This window comes from Bidens hawaiensis, unplaced genomic scaffold (assembly GCF_021521415.1).
Source record: "Bidens hawaiensis isolate Kalapana, Puna unplaced genomic scaffold, B.hawaiensis_p1.1 tig00000512_1, whole genome shotgun sequence".
Taxonomy (NCBI): domain Eukaryota; kingdom Viridiplantae; phylum Streptophyta; class Magnoliopsida; order Asterales; family Asteraceae; genus Bidens; species Bidens hawaiensis.
Window position 1 is genome coordinate 690,483 of NW_027491033.1, and position 15,694 is coordinate 706,176.

At 35.2% G+C, this 15,694-nt stretch overlaps 3 protein-coding genes across 3 annotated transcripts; 2 read left to right on the forward strand and 1 right to left on the reverse strand.

Annotated features, from left to right (window-relative positions):
• Positions 1-895: 895 nt before the first annotated feature.
• LOC143631039 (glutamate dehydrogenase A-like) lies at positions 896-2,297 on the forward strand. The gene is made up of 6 exons (XM_077099905.1): positions 896-967; positions 1,051-1,167; positions 1,233-1,411; positions 1,786-1,861; positions 1,935-2,021; positions 2,112-2,297. Exons 1-6 carry the CDS (start codon positions 896-898, stop codon positions 2,295-2,297), a joined length of 717 nt encoding a protein of 238 aa, XP_076956020.1.
• Positions 2,298-3,284: 987 nt separating this feature from the next.
• On the forward strand, positions 3,285-6,730 carry LOC143632244 (receptor-like protein EIX2). Its single transcript, XM_077100813.1, has 2 exons — positions 3,285-4,500; positions 4,842-6,730. Exons 1-2 carry the CDS (start codon positions 3,285-3,287, stop codon positions 6,728-6,730), a joined length of 3,105 nt encoding a protein of 1,034 aa, XP_076956928.1.
• Positions 6,731-8,692: 1,962 nt separating this feature from the next.
• On the reverse strand, positions 8,693-13,982 carry LOC143633316 (uncharacterized protein At3g06530-like). The gene is made up of 12 exons (XM_077101639.1): positions 13,925-13,982; positions 13,585-13,798; positions 13,308-13,490; positions 13,111-13,206; positions 12,951-13,018; positions 12,491-12,818; positions 12,180-12,395; positions 11,430-12,104; positions 10,464-10,870; positions 9,545-9,797; positions 9,297-9,467; positions 8,693-9,199 (listed from the first exon to the last, which is right to left on the reverse strand). Exons 1-12 carry the CDS (start codon positions 13,972-13,974, stop codon positions 8,969-8,971), a joined length of 2,892 nt encoding a protein of 963 aa, XP_076957754.1. The 5' UTR covers positions 13,975-13,982; the 3' UTR covers positions 8,693-8,968.
• Positions 13,983-15,694: the final 1,712 nt, after the last annotated feature.

Here is a 15,694-nt window from a genome sequence, read left to right on the forward strand (position 1 = left end):
ACCATAACCTTTTAGACCCATGATCCAAACAGCCAAATTCGCCCTACTTGTTTGTTGGTCCTTAATGATAACCACGTAACACATTAAGTTTTTAAAATGATAAAAGTGCAACAATGCCATACTCAAATTAAAAATGAATAAAATACTCATATATAGAATTTTACAAACTTTTGGACCATTTTACAAAATGGGAATTTTACAAACTTTTGGACTATTTTGTATTTCTCTGTCCACTTTTGGACTAATTATAAAGATGATGATTGAGATCCGGATGAGAATGCTCTTAGAGGCATAATTTTACTGTACATAGTACCTTAATGAATTATAAAAAAAAGTTATGTAAATCTATGTATAGTTGGTTCATGATTGCTTGAGAAACTATTGTATCGGCAATCTAAGTGAAAACAATTAGAATAATAAGTAAATAAAAACATTTATTTTAAGCCAATAAATTGTTTAAAATTGTCAATTAACGAATTCTCAAAATAACTTTGTACCTTCTTTAAAAAAATAACTAACAAAATAAAGAAAAACTATAATAAAAAAATAGCAATAATCTTATCCCCATCAATTTGATTTCAATCAACGACGCCGTAAAACACTGTTAAATCTCAAGGCCAACCGCAAATATGCCTCCGCCGATTCCAATTCAACCGTCCCTAAATATACACTAATTAACAAGCTTGAATCATACCGCCGATTCTGAAGGATGACGGGACATTGACGTCGTTCGCAACGCATTACACATTCCCAAATCCTCTGCTTCTGTCATTTTCACACACACAATAAACGCTCTGGCCAGGTTTGTACTGTTGATCATATTTATGATTCTTCTTATATAATATATTAAAGAATTTTGTACGTTATATGCAAGTCTGATTTATATTGACAGACGATGGCTTGGATTTTGGACGAGTACTCAAAATTCCATGGTTACTCGCCGGCTATTGTGACTGGAAAGCCATTAGTAAGCATTTATGATATCGATATAGAGCATGTAATAACTATATTGAACTGTCTTCATTATAATAGCATCTCGTTGATTGCTAGGATCTTGGTGGATCACTGGGAAGGGAGGCTTCAACGGGTCGTGGTGTTGTTTATGCCACAGAAGCGTTACTTGGCGAACATGGGAAGTCAATCAACGGTTTGACTTTTGTTATTAAGGTATGGTTTGACAATTGGCTTTATATTTCCCAACATTTATTGTATTCACAGAGTTGACTTTTTAGGGGTTTGGCAATGTGGGATCTTGGGTGGCTAGGCTGATTCATGAAAAGGGTGGTAAGATTGTTGCAGTGAGTGATGTTACCGGAGCGATAAAGAACCCAAATGGTATTGATATACCTGCATTGCTTGTTCATGAATGTGATGTACTTGTACCATGCGCCCTAGGAGGTGTTCTCAACAGGTATTGCCATGTTTTTTTTAAATTACCATCCAATACCTGTTTTTGTAGATTTATTTCAAGTTACATATAAACATTTTAGAGATGTGCCTAGAAAACAGTTGGTGTAACTGCAAAACATAAAAGTCTTATCTTGGAAACATTTATTATGATAAACGCCAATGTCAAATGAGAACTTCTAATGTTGACATTTGAGATCAACATAACAGATACATTTCCATTTTCTAAAAGTGGATAAGTTGACTTTTAAGGTTAAAACCGGTGATTTCAGACTTCGAATTTGATACGAATTCTTTAATATTTGATTCGCCAGTTCTATGATTTTCATTCTTCTAATTCGGATTTTGTTTTGTTTTTCTTTAAATCGTCGACTGAAGAGAAAATGCAAGAGACGTTAAAGCCAAATTCATCATAGAAGCAGCAAATCACCCTACTGATCCTGAAGCAGACGAGGTACCGTTTACATATAAATTATGCAAATTTATTAGATATTTTATTTACTTCTATATATGTTTTATTTCTGTAGATTCTGTCAAAGAAGGGAGTTATAGTTCTTCCTGATATGTATGCAAATGCTGGAGGTGTGACTGTTAGCTACTTTGAGTGGGTTCAGGTATTAATCTGATTAAAAAACACTTAACATTTTGGTTCTTTTCGTATATGTATCGATACAAATTCTCATTTTTGGTGTTTGAATTTGCAGAACATGCAGGCGTTTATGTGGAACGAAGAGAAGGTGAATGAGGAGTTGAAGAAATACATGACAAAAGCTTTTCATAGCATCAAAAACATGTGTCGAACGCATGATTGCAACCTCCGGATGGGCGCCTTCACATTGGGGGTTAGTCGAGTTGCGCGCTCCACCGTCTTAAGAGGATGGGAGGCTTAAATAATATTGCTTTGGTTATATTAATCTGTGTACAATCTATACTCGAAGATTTGTGTCTGGTCACATATAATAACTGTTGAATTTTTTTTCTCTCTACAAGGCCCCTTTTTGGCTGTTCTGTTTTGGCTTAAATAATCTTGCTTCGGTTATATTAATTTCATCAGTGTGTGCTCATCGGATGTTAAGTCGAAGGGTATTCCATGTTCAAATAGACTTGAGGAACCAATAAGATTCGAACCAGATATGAATTAAGTTGCCATTTTAATTCTAAATCGAGTTAGATTCAAATTTGACTTTACTCACAATAAATTTAAACTCCAATAAGCCAGGTGATCCGAAACAGATTTGGAAAACAGCCATAGTGGATGTGCAAACCGACGAGCTCTTTCACCTTCTCAACTAGGTTTTGTTTTTCGAAGTTGTTTACAAGATCTTTGTAACACGTTAAAATATTATAACTAGCGTTTTACATTGAATTCAATATCAAATATTAGTAGTTATAATTTTTTAACGCGTTACGTGAAGAAAAGATATGTATAGTTTTTATAAATCCAAAATGTCATTGTTCAATAGACGTAGAATAACATTGTTCAAAGGTATTTTAGATAGTTGTTCTTTTTGAATATCAAATAAACAAAGGGTTTAGCATGTTACATGAAGAAATTAATATTCTTAAAGTAACTACAAATTTAACATGTTACATGGAGAAATGCCATGACTTCCACCGAGATCATTGCTATATGTGGGTGAAGCATTTTGAATTTCACCTTTTCATGTTTGTTATTTTTTAATTTGTAATTTTCAAACATTGTTTTTGTTAAAACTCTTCGGAAAAAATATATTTAATAAAATGGTTTTCTAATAAAAGAATTTAAAACCACATATATCTCATCACCCTTCCACCCACAAATCTCATATCTCATATTCATCCTTCCCCCCCACATATATCTTATCTCATCACTCTTTCCATTTTTCATCATCACCACAATGAAGACTCTCACACTTCTTCCTGCATGTTTTTTCTCATCTTGCCTATTGTTTCTCTTGGTTTCATCTCTTTGCAGCTTCTGTTTTTGTAATCAAAGCTCAGATCCTGCTCTATGCATACCCACCGAACGATCGGCTCTTATTGATCTCAGGAGCAATCTCACTGACCATGCAAACCGGCTATCTTCGTGGGTAGGCAAAGACTGTTGTAGTTGGTCCGGTGTCGTCTGCGACAATATCACTGGTCACGTCCATGAGATTCACCTTCGTGGACTCTCACTTATGATAGGAGGATCCATAAGTCCATCAGTGATCAACCTGTTACAGCTCAGATACCTTGACTTGAGCTGCAATGATTTCGGGCGCAGCTCAATACCGGCATTCATCGGTTCTTTCCAAAATCTTATATATCTTAACCTCTCATACTCTAACTTCTGTGGGGAAATTCCTCACCAACTTGGAAATCTATCAACGTTGCATGTCTTAGATCTTTCTGGATATATTGGTGCCCAATCTGAAAGCTTCGGATTGGTTTCTAAAAGCTTAGCATGGCTAAAGAATATTAAAGGGCTGCAATACCTGGATATGGGTTACACCAACCTCACAAAAGCTTCAGATTGGTTTCTGTCAGTCAGCAACCTCACTTCTTTGCAAGAGCTTCATTTTTATGACTGTGGGTTATATCAGTTACCTAGTAATCCAACAACAGTTAGTTTTATGTCACTTAATGCCCTAGACCTTTCATATAACTTATTTGAGAATGCTCTGCCTGGGTGGATTTTCAGCCTACGTAATTTGACTTTATTAGATCTGAGTGGTTGCTTTATTAGTGGTGTACTTTCTGGAACTCATGGTGGTTTCCATAGCATGCCTTCTTTAAGGACTCTTTGTCTTAAAGAAACCACTTTTGTGAATTCTTCGTCCTTACTGAATGGATTGTCTGGCCTAAGTAATCTTCGTTTTCTTGTTCTTAGATTTTGTGATATTTCTTCACCGATTCTAGGCAACCTACAGAACTTGTCTTTTATTGAACATGTTGACTTATCTGATAATCGGATTGTTGAGGAGATACCTAAATCATTAAGTAGTCTTTGCAACATCAATACCCTTGATCTGCGACGGAACAATTTTTTTGGAAATGTGTCAGAGCTTCTTGAAGGGTTTTGTGAATGTGAGTCACCTAAGTTGGAAGTATTAGATTTCAGTGGTAATTTTGATCTGATTGGTCAACTACCTGAAAGACTTGGAAATTTGAAAAATCTGATCTCGATTGATCTCTCTTTGAATCAATTAACAGGGGCCATTCCTGAAAGTATTGGACAACTCAGTAAACTATACTCTCTACAGCTTCAGAACAATTCATTAACGGGTATTTTGATGGAAAACCACTTTGTCAATCTAAAATCCTTGAAATATTTGTGGGTTGGGGATAACAAGTTGGTGTTTAAGCTAAATGTTAACAACTGGATTCCACCTTTCAAACTTGTACAGTTGAGTGCCGGTTCTTGCAGTTTAGGCCCTCAATTTCCTACATGGATTCAATTGCAAACAATTCATTAACGGGTATTCTACCTGAAAGACTTGGAAATTTGAAAAATCTGATCACGATTGATCTCTCTTTTAATCAATTAACAGGGGCCATTCCTGAAAGTATTGGACAACTCAGTAAACTATACTCTCTACAGCTTCAGAACAATTCATTAACGGGTATTCTACCTGAAAGACTTGGAAATTTGAAAAATCTGATCTCGATTGATCTCTCTTTTAATCAATTAACAGGGGCCATTCCTGAAAGTATTGGACAACTCAGTAAACTATACTCTCTACAGCTTCAGAACAATTCATTAACGGGTATTTTGATGGAAAACCACTTTGTCAATCTAACATCCTTAACATCATTGTTCGTTGGGGATAACAAGTTGGTGTTTAAGCTAAATGTTAACAACTGGATTCCACCTTTCAAACTCCAAGTGTTGAGCGCAGGTTCTTGCAGTTTAGGCCCTCAATTTCCTTCATGGATTCAATTGCTGACAGACTTACAAGTTTTAGATGTATCCAATGCAAACATATCAGACACCATCCCCAGTTGGTTTTGGACCACATTCCCTAGTCTACATTACTTGAACATATCCCACAACAACATTCAAGGAAAGTTGGGAGATGTTATATCTTTTGCACCTTTTGCAACAGTAGATCTAAGTAACAACCGTTTACATGGTAGGCTACCTGGTAATTACAGTACAACACGATTCCTGGATCTTTCTAACAATAAAATCTCAGGATCTCTAGAACAGTTCTTGTGCTCCGGTATTCAAGAACCGCAACCATTAGAATTTATTAATCTAGCAAACAATAGCATGTCAGGTGTTATATCAGATTGTTGGAAGAACTTTGGTCGCCTAGTCATTCTGAACCTAGAGAAAAACCGATTTTCAGGCATAATCCCATCATCTCTAGGTAATATTTCTTCCTTACGATCACCAGAGATGGATGAGAACAGGCTATATGGTAACTTACCTCCATGGTTACTGAATTCCACCGGCCTGGTAGTCATCAAGCTTGCAGAAAATGAACTTGTGGGAAAAATACCATCATCAATTGGGAGAAATAATACAAGTCTGAGATTTCTAAGTCTCCGTTCCAACAAACTTGAAGGCAAAATCCCAGATGAAATATGTCATCTCAGTTCTCTTCAGATCTTGGATCTTGCGCATAATGATCTTTCTGGGAACCTACCGACATGCTTTACAAACTTTTCTGTCATTTCTGGAAGGGAGACCTCCGGTCCGTTCTATCTGAACGGATATACAATAATTACTGCATCATTGGTGACAAAGGGAAATACTTATACATATGGCACCATACTTTATCAGGTGACATCATTAGACCTTTCTGACAACAAGTTTTCAGGACCAATTCCTGATGAACTTGTCAGGCTCTTGGGCTTGCGATACCTGAATCTGTCACACAATGATCTAACAGGAACAATTCCCAACTCGTTCAGTCAAAATGAAACGCTTGAATCGTTAGATCTGTCAATGAACCATCTTGAAGGAAATATTCCTTTGAGTCTGTCACAGTTAACCTCTTTGAATTGCTTGAACGTATCCTGCAACAATCTTGTAGGTGGAATCCCAACAGGCCCTCAGTTTCAAACTTTTAGCGAGTTGAGTTTCATTGGAAACGCACTTTGTGGGGGTCCTCTTCCAGCGTGCTTACAAAATAATGGCAGTACAGAAGGGATTACTGATGGACATGGTGAAGCTGACGGCGTTGATTGGATCCTGGTGATAGTTACACTTGCTGGATTGGTTGTTGGCTTCTGGATCATCCTTGCCCCGTTGTTTATAAGCAGACGATGGAGGATTACATATTATTGTTTTCTTGAAGAAATCTGGTTCAAGCTTCAAAATTTCATCTTTCTCCTATTCCTACGAAGGTATTGACTTAAATTTTACATTTCTATTACATTCTTTGTTTACGAGTATGAGTTAAACAACTATTCGCTAATAAAAGAATTTGAAATAAAATCCAAGTACCTTTAGTTATAAATATTTTTGCTCATTATTAAATTGACTCACAACAATCTTCCTTACTCCAAATGCATTTCCCCACGAGAGATGTATAAATTGATCTTGACTCAGACATTGATTTGCATTATTTTTATATGAACACAAACAGATATGTTAGCGTACATATGCACACATCTGACGTATACACAAACTTTGCATCCAGGTTTCAGTTGTGTTTAAAACTGATTTTTAAGTTCCTATAAATGTTTTTATGTGTGATTTAATCATGAGTTTATTTGAAAATTATGGTGTGATTGATGTGCTGAAATTAATTTAGTGGAAAACATAGTTTTCAATTGTATTTTATGCAAACAACTACATGTATAAATTGTTTACACCGGTCTTCTTAAATGGAGTTTCGCAACGAGGTAAGAAGTGCTGCAAGTAGACGAAAAAGTAGAACGAGTTATGTATGCATAAAGTGATGTGTTTGAAATTTATTTAATTTTGAAATGGGTAAGCGTTTGTTCTAAATTGGTGGGTGATCGAACAAACCTCATTATATATTAGCATTTGTTATAAATTGCTAATTAACATGAATGTGCAATCAAAACTCTCAGCTTACGCAGTCGGGTTTTACACCAAATTATAGTCTGTCTCATAGGATCCCTTGGCTATTACACAGTCTTTCTATAGGATGTGAAGCAAAAGAAATGAAAATTACACACTTTTTCCTGAAGTTTAGGAAAATGTGTAGAATTTTATCAAGTTGTTCAAACATAACATGTTGAATATATTACATTTATAAGTATGCAGATGTATAAAGAAACAAAAATTAAAGTTTAACTAACATGTGAAAAATAAAATTTTCGACAAAAAGATGTCGGTAGTTTACTGCAAGAACATGAACTCTATATTTGTTGTATATAAATTTTATATTTTATCCTAGTTATTAGTGTTTACATTTGTTCTACAATTAATAAATTGGCTCACATGCAGGTCTCACAAAGAGGTCTACCTAGGAACTAATATCGGAAATAAACTTCGGTGATAAAGTTTGAAAAAAGTGTGTAAAACTAAGTACTTGGGATATATGCTATTTGAATGTTTGTAATGATTTTCGATACATTTGCTTACGGTGTAAGAAACAATAAATATATATCATGACATCAACATGATATGGGTTGATACTCAGGATATAAGCTATTGATATGTTTGTAATGCTATGTACTCCGGATATATGTTGATATGTTTGTGATGCTATGTATGCAGGATATATGCTATTGACGAGTGGAACACACAAATTAAATATTTTAACTTTTTCGCAATTGTAATTTTAAACACCTTATTTGGGTTAATTAGTTTATTTAACAAGAAGTTTATAGTGAGTTAGTCGTGCTTACTCAAAAGATCCATTTTTTTAATGAACATGTTTACCAACCCAAAACCTAACGGTTTATTTCATAAGCTATTGCCCTTACATGACTATCATGAAACTAAAAGTTTTTGTAAGAGCATGGCCTCGCATTTGAGGAGATACTACTGTAAAAGTACCTTTGTCTTCCACTATCGTTGACTTTGACTCACTGATAGAAAAACAGGCTTTAGATGGGGTTGAGTTTTATTTTTTTGACACGGTTACCACCCAAAACGTCGTCTAAAAAATTTTCTTCAAACCCATAGAAATATGTTGTGTATAAAAAACGCGTTTAAAGCTACAAAACCGTGTCAAATAACATGGGACTTCTTTTTAGCCACGCTTTTGGTAAAAACCACGGCTAAACATTCCAGAACAATGGACATGCATATCAACATGAAATAATAGAAATATTGGATTTTTAATAGAAATAATAAGAAAATTGGATTTTAGTAATTTAAACTATCAGCTAATACAGATCTCTTCTAACAATCCCAGCTTTCAACTTTGTTACCAATAGTAATCTCAGTCGAAAAGATCGTTATAATCATACTTAGTTTTACTTAAGTTTGAAGATAGAAAATTATCTATAAACTGGTGAATGTGGGGCTTAGCAAAACATTAACAGAATCCAGACAAGACATCAAAAATGCTTGTAATTTGCAAAATTTAGGATCAAAAACATTACCACAACACCAAAACTTAACCTAAAATACTACAACCGAGTTGATGCAGAATGTTTAAATATTAAGATGTTACAAATACTGGCGAAGGCTTTCTCCACTCAAGGTTTCCATTACCTTCAAAATTTCTTGAGCAAACAATTTAACATTCGGTTCCACGTCTTCCAGCAATTCACCAAGGAACGGTATGGTTTCGGGTAACAACACCAAGTACTCTTCTCTCAAATTCTCCACCAAAAACTTAACTATCTTTAACCCTAGTATTCGCGTCCGTACCTTCTCACTTCGTGTTTGCATCAAAACCTGTTAAAACAAATTTCAAAAACACGAACAAGTTTAAAAAAGTTGAAAAATGCAGACTAAGAAACAAGTGCAAACAGAGTCAAAACTCAAGACTAACCTCATGATTAAGTGGCTTCCAAAGAAGATCACTGGCACAAGTAACCGCCATTTGACCAACACAAGAAACCAACACGTCATCAACTTCGTTAACTGAAGGTACATCTGGATAGTGTTCAAGATTGGTTGGTGGATCGATAACAAGTTGTGAGATGATAGGTTTCAACAACACCTGCACAATAAAATATTGTCAAAAAAAGTATGATCAAATTGAGTTGACTGGTCAAAGTAGAAGAGTAATATACTTACTTGGAAATTTGAGGAGTCAAGAAACTCGCGGTTTTCAGTGTCGTAAAGAAAACACTTGTGTAAAGAGGATAAAACTAAGGCTCTCAGGTGCCACTTTCCAACAGACAAACTAGAAGCTTCTTGGGTTTTGTATAAATCCGGGTCGGTAAGTTTTGCTTTCTTCTTTCTTGTGGGACCGGGTCTTGCAACATCATCGGTCAGATGACGGACCAATCCGTTGATGATGTATTTAAAGTATGGAACGAACAAAAATCTGTAAAATTACAGAAAACGATAAGTTGAGTAAATATCATTCAATTTAGGTGTCAAAATTTAAAAAGAAAAGAAAAATGGGTATGGGGTCTGAATCATGTGTACTGTTGGTACGAGTAAAAACGGGTTGGTCTTGTTAAGTTGAGCCAAAACCCACAAATCTCACGACATTGAAACTTTTTTATATAATTAGTCAAAAAAAATGAAAATTGTAGCATTTTAAACGGAAAAAAAGGTTTATACCAATCAGAATAAAATTTTGATAGTTAATTACCTTTTTAAAAAATGCCATTTTCCATCCATTTTAGTTAGAGCTGTAAATATAATATTCTTAACATATACATAATGCCAAACTTTAAAACAATATAATTTGAAATTTTTAACATTAGATAATTAGAATCAGTTTACACTTCAAGGGCTATAATTTATATATATTAATTTGAACTTTAATTCAAACGAGCAAACAAGCCAGCTAAAACGAGCCTCACAAGCAAACAAACAAGCCGAGCTTACCATGACCCAGGCTCAGCTCGATTACAAAGCTAGCTCGTCTTGGCTCAACTACATATGAACCAATTTCGAACGACTTTAAGCGAGCGAGCCGTGAACATTTTAAACAGCCCTTATATTACTTAATAGAGATAAAAAAAACATTATTTTAACTCACCTGTGGCTACTGATAAGCTTCTGTACTAAACCAAAAAAAGATATTGCACGGTCAATATTAGCGAGTCCTGAATCATCATTTTGGTCCACATACTCTGACCACTCAACACACTGAATGAAAAGAGGCTTAAACATGTTTTCTGTGAGTTTGGCTGTAAGAGCCACCATTGCATTAATAACATCTGTCTCAACGGCAGTAATACACTTGACTGAAGCAGGGTGTTGACGGCGAATATCAAGAGCAAGCAAGCACGTGTTAAATATATTTTTATAATTAGCAGATACCGATGATCGGTCCATTTTAGTGATGAAATCACCCAACATTTGAAAAGTAATTGATAAGCTCGAATCCCCAAATTTGATTGCTTCAGAGTAAATCTTCAACAGAGGAGGAAGCAAAAGTCGAACCTAGTAAAAAAAAAACAAAATTCAGCTAAAAAAGGTGATTTAAAACACCAAAAGGTAATCAATCCTATGTAGCAAATTTAAATAAATCAAGCAAATCAATTAGAAACAGATACGAGTTAAATGTGTCACTAGAGCCAAACTAAAAAATGGATCTCACATTATGTTATGAACAAAGTATCTTACTATTAAAAAAACTATATAATTATAATTAGCACCCTACATAAAAAACGTGTTATTGAATTTAATGTGAAATATAATTAGAGACACTCAACTTTTCTATCACTTAAGATATTTCAATTTTTCACATATGCTGAAACTTCATAATAAAAAAAGGGCGGAGCCTTTCTATTCAGCCTGCCCTCAATTTTAATAAAAAATATGGGACACAAAAATTATTCAGATCAACCTAACGCATAAAACATCCTAAATATATTTTATACGATAATTACATTATTGTTGAAATAAAAAAATTGTGAGATCAAACTTGACACGCTATAATAACTCGTTTTGACACTATAATACAAAACCATGTCAAAATATGTGTAAGAGTTGAACTTACAGGAACTTTTTCTGTTACAAGCTTCCGAATAGCATCAGCTTTTAACTTCAACTTTGAGCTTGAGCCATTTGCATATTGTGGACGCAAAATCAAAAGTTCCAAAATTTGACCAAGATACGGGTTCAAGAAGGCACCAAGTTTATCTATAACCGCTTCAACAGTAACAAGAACGGACATGAAGAGAGAATCTTCAGAAGTTGACCCGGTCAAATCAACATCTTTGCTGTCTTGAGATTCTGAACTTGCAACAGCATGACACCTCTTAAAAACATTATCCATGATGCTAGGAAGCTCAGGTAAAGCCCTAGGCCCGAGCACGTTAATTAACGCACCAACAGTTCGGAAACATCCGGAAGAGACTGCCAGGTCATCAGAATGTATATGCTTAATAACTGTTGCTAGACATGTGTTGAAGACAGAGTCACTAGAAGGAAAAACTGTCACTAAAACTTCAAGGGTAGACACTGCTGATAGCCTCAAGAAACTATGTTTTGAAGAATCTGCACCGTCATCAACTACTTTTAAAACTTCGAGACACATTTTCTCAAAGTGTTGTGATGTAACTTCATCAAAACGAAGCCATGAGCTTCTTATGCTTGAACTAAATACCCTTTTATTATGCTTCTGAGTTAACGTGCTGCACTCTTTTGCCATGTCACATAAAAGCCCGAGAGCCTGTTAAAAACCAAATACATGAGTCAATTTTTAAGATGAGAACGCAAATTTGTTATAATTAGAGAAAATTCTTACCTTTTTTCTCAAATTTAGGTCTGGATGACATAACAATGTGATGATGACATTGAAGTAAGTAGAAGGTAGAAGACCCTTTCTGACAGATGTCAAGACAGCATGCATGAGCTCCTTTAGTTCTTTTCCAACTGAATCTGGAACACCAAGATCCTTTCTCTTAGACCCAACTAGTTGCAAGTATGTTGCAACATGCTTCATAAGGGCCCCACATGTTTCCTGCAGATGTTAAATAAAAATAATAATTAAAACATGCAGGTAGGGTGGGTTGGATAAGAATCAAAATGGGTACCAGAAATTTTAGAAGTTCAGACCTGAATGCTATTGATATCTCCACCAGACTTAAGCTTGAACGCGATTTCAGGATCTTGTAATTTGTCACTGATGAACTGCATTGCAACTAAGAGTTGTACAACAAGTTGTGGGTCCCATGCTTCCATTTCTATCTTCTGAAGCATCAATACAAGTGAAGGAAGCCATATCATGCATGAATACTGCCCTGAAACTTGTATGGCAAAAGTGTACTCCCACTGTGAACGTATGACAGTAGATAAATTCTCTAATGTGTTATCATGTTTTGAAGCCAATGACCGAAAAAGGAGAAAAAGCAATGAAGCTAAGCTGCTGCTCTCCCCTAGAGTCCTGTTATAGATAAGATGAACAAGCTAAATTAATTCGCATTAACATGTAATCATACTGTGTAGGTTTAGTTGAACAAATTAACAAACTGAACTAAATTTAGATGAGTGTAACATGAAAACCGATCATAAGTACCTCAAAAGGGGCTCAACTATTGAAAGTCTCCTATGCTGAGCAACATCCGGCAATATATTCAGTAAAACCTGAAAGAAAGACGTGTCAAGTTAAATTCATGAAGAAAGTATGATTATGGTACAGAACCTAAAAATATTTTAAGCATAATATTATCAAGTACCTGCAACAATTCCTCTTGATTTTCAGTCTTGGATAGCCAACAAGGCACAATAGCAGATATGAGGTCTTCAAATACTTTCTTCGTGTGGCTGTCCCACTGAAAAATAAACTTGCATGAGAAAATGTAAAACATTGGGTTCTAGATGAAAATATTTGATATAAAATATAAATGCAGGGTGCCAAAAAAGAACAGTATACCTGTGTTACAGCTGATTTGCCAATGACAGTAAGAATATCAAGTATGTGATCCAAAATTCTGTCTGGCATTATCTTTGCAATTGCTGTTAACAATGAAAATACATGATTACGTGTGGCTGCATCATCTGTAGACCGAACACAACTAACCAATAGCTTTATGTCAAAACTCCCAACAATTCCATCCTGCAGTAGAAACATGGCATTACACGTTTACTAGACATGAAATACATATCAACTGGTTATAATACTTCTACAAAAAAATAAAAAAATTTATGACCTGTGCTCTGTCATTGACAACAAGGGAATTTGTAATATCCTCAAGAACTGACAGTAGATTTTGCTGAACGTAACATATTGTGGTGGCTGTACTTTGTGAGTTATCAGAAGAAGTTTCTGCATGTTCTTCATCCTGCTTAACAGCTTCACGTATCCAATCTTTGTCCATAAAAACTATGTTAAGAAGCTTAAAAAGTGGTTTTACAAGTGTCCTCCTGTCATTAATAAGGTGCACTTTATCAAAAATAAGCACGAAATATGAAGAGGAAACGCCATATAATACAAGCAGTTGTTAGTCTACGATTAGAAATTCTAAAAAATGTACACCACTACAATCAAACCTGTTCTCTATGTCTTTCTTTAGGAGCAAACTATCAAGTAGAGAACTCATAAATAAGAGCTTGCTGCAGCGCTTTTGGCCCACGTCATTATGTAGTTCAGAATTTAGATGGGTAGTGGTTTTCAATTTCTTCTTTCCATGTGCCGTATCAGTTAAAGAAGCTCCTTAATGCCCTAGACCTTTCATATAACTTCTTTGAGAATGCTCTGCCTGGGTGGATTTTCAGCCTACGTAATTTGACTTTATTAGATCTGAGTGGTTACTCTATTAGTGGTGTACTTTCTGGAACTCATGGTGGTTTCCATAGCATGCCTTCTTTAAGGACTTTTCGTCTTATAGAAACCACTTTTGTGAATTCGTCGTCCTTACTGAATGGATTGTCTGGCCTATGTAATCTTCGTTTTCTTTATCTTAGTGACTGTGATATTTCTTCACCGATTCTAGGCAACCTACAGAACTTGTCTTTTATTGAATATGTTGACTTATCTGATAATCGGATTGTTGAGGAGATACCAAAATCATTAAGTAATCTTTGCAACATCACTACCCTTGATCTGCATTCCAACAATTTTTTTGGAAATGTGTCAGAGCTTCTTGAAGGGTTTTGTGAATGTGGGTCACCAAAGTTGGAAGTATTAGATTTCTATCAAAATCATCTGATTGGTCAACTACCTGAAAGACTTGGAAATTTGAAAAATCTGATCTCGATTGATCTCTCTTTTAATCAATTAACAGGGGCCATTCCTGAAAGTATTGGACAACTCAGTAAACTATACTCTCTACAGCTTCAGAACAATTCATTAACGGGTATTCTACCTGAAAGACTAGGAAATTTGAAAAATCTGTCTCTGATTGATCTTTCTTACAATCAATTAACAGGGACCATTCCGGATTCTATAGGAAGTTTGTCACTATTGCAGGCATTATGGTTAAGTAACAATCAATTCTCAAGTTCGATCCCAAATACAATTGGTGGCTTATCATCATTGAAATTACTTGATCTTTCGTACAACAAGTTGAATGGAAGTCTTCCTGAAAGTATTGGACGACTCAGTAATCTACAAGAACTAAGTCTTGATCACAATTCTTTAACAGGTATTTTGATGGAAAACCACTTTGTCAATCTAAAATCCTTGAAATATTTGTGGGTTGGGGATAACAAGTTGGTGTTTAAGCTAAATGTTAACAACTGGATTCCACCTTTCAAACTCCACGTGTTGAGAGCCGGTTCTTGCAGTTTAGGCCCTCAATTTCCTACATGGATTCAATTGCAAACAGACTTACAACAGTTAGATGTATCTAATGCAAACATATCAGACACCATCCCCAGTTGGTTTTGGACCACATTCCCTAGTGTAGGTTACTTGAACATATCCCACAACAGCATTCAAGGAGAGTTGGGAGATGTTAATTCTTTTACACCTGATGCAACAGTAGATCTAAGTAACAACCGTTTACATGGTAGGCTACCTAGTAATTACAGTACAACAAATATCCTGGATCTTTCTAACAATAGAATCTCAGGATCTCTAGAACAGTTCTTGTGTTCTAGCATTCAAAAGCCACGAAAATTATATTTTCTTAATCTAGCAAACAATAACATGTCAGGTGTCATCTCAGATTGTTGGAAGAATTTTGGTGGTCTAATCATTCTGAATCTAGAGAAAAACCGCTTTTCAGGTATAATCCCATCATCTCTAGGAAATATGTTGACTTATCTGATAATCGGATTGTTGAGGAGATACCTAAATCATTAAGTAGTCTTTGCAAC

Coding starts and splice junctions, on each gene's coding strand:
- LOC143632244 (XM_077100813.1), top strand. CDS start 3,285: ATGAAGACTCTCACACTTCTTCCTGCATGTTTTTTCTCATCTTGCCTA. Junction 4,501..4,841: donor AGATTTCAGTGGTAATTTTG/ATCTGATTGGTC, acceptor CAAACAATTCAT/TAACGGGTATTCTACCTGAA.
- LOC143631039 (XM_077099905.1), top strand. CDS start 896: ATGGCTTGGATTTTGGACGAGTACTCAAAATTCCATGGTTACTCGCCG. Junction 1,862..1,934: donor CTGATCCTGAAGCAGACGAG/GTACCGTTTACA, acceptor TTATTTCTGTAG/ATTCTGTCAAAGAAGGGAGT. Junction 2,022..2,111: donor GCTACTTTGAGTGGGTTCAG/GTATTAATCTGA, acceptor TTGAATTTGCAG/AACATGCAGGCGTTTATGTG.
- LOC143633316 (XM_077101639.1), bottom strand. CDS start 13,974: ATGAGTTCTCTACTTGATAGTTTGCTCCTAAAGAAAGACATAGAGAAC. Junction 13,799..13,924: donor AAGAAAGACATAGAGAACAG/GTTTGATTGTAG, acceptor TATTAATGACAG/GAGGACACTTGTAAAACCAC. Junction 9,798..10,463: donor AAGCTTATCAGTAGCCACAG/GTGAGTTAAAAT, acceptor GTAATTTTACAG/ATTTTTGTTCGTTCCATACT.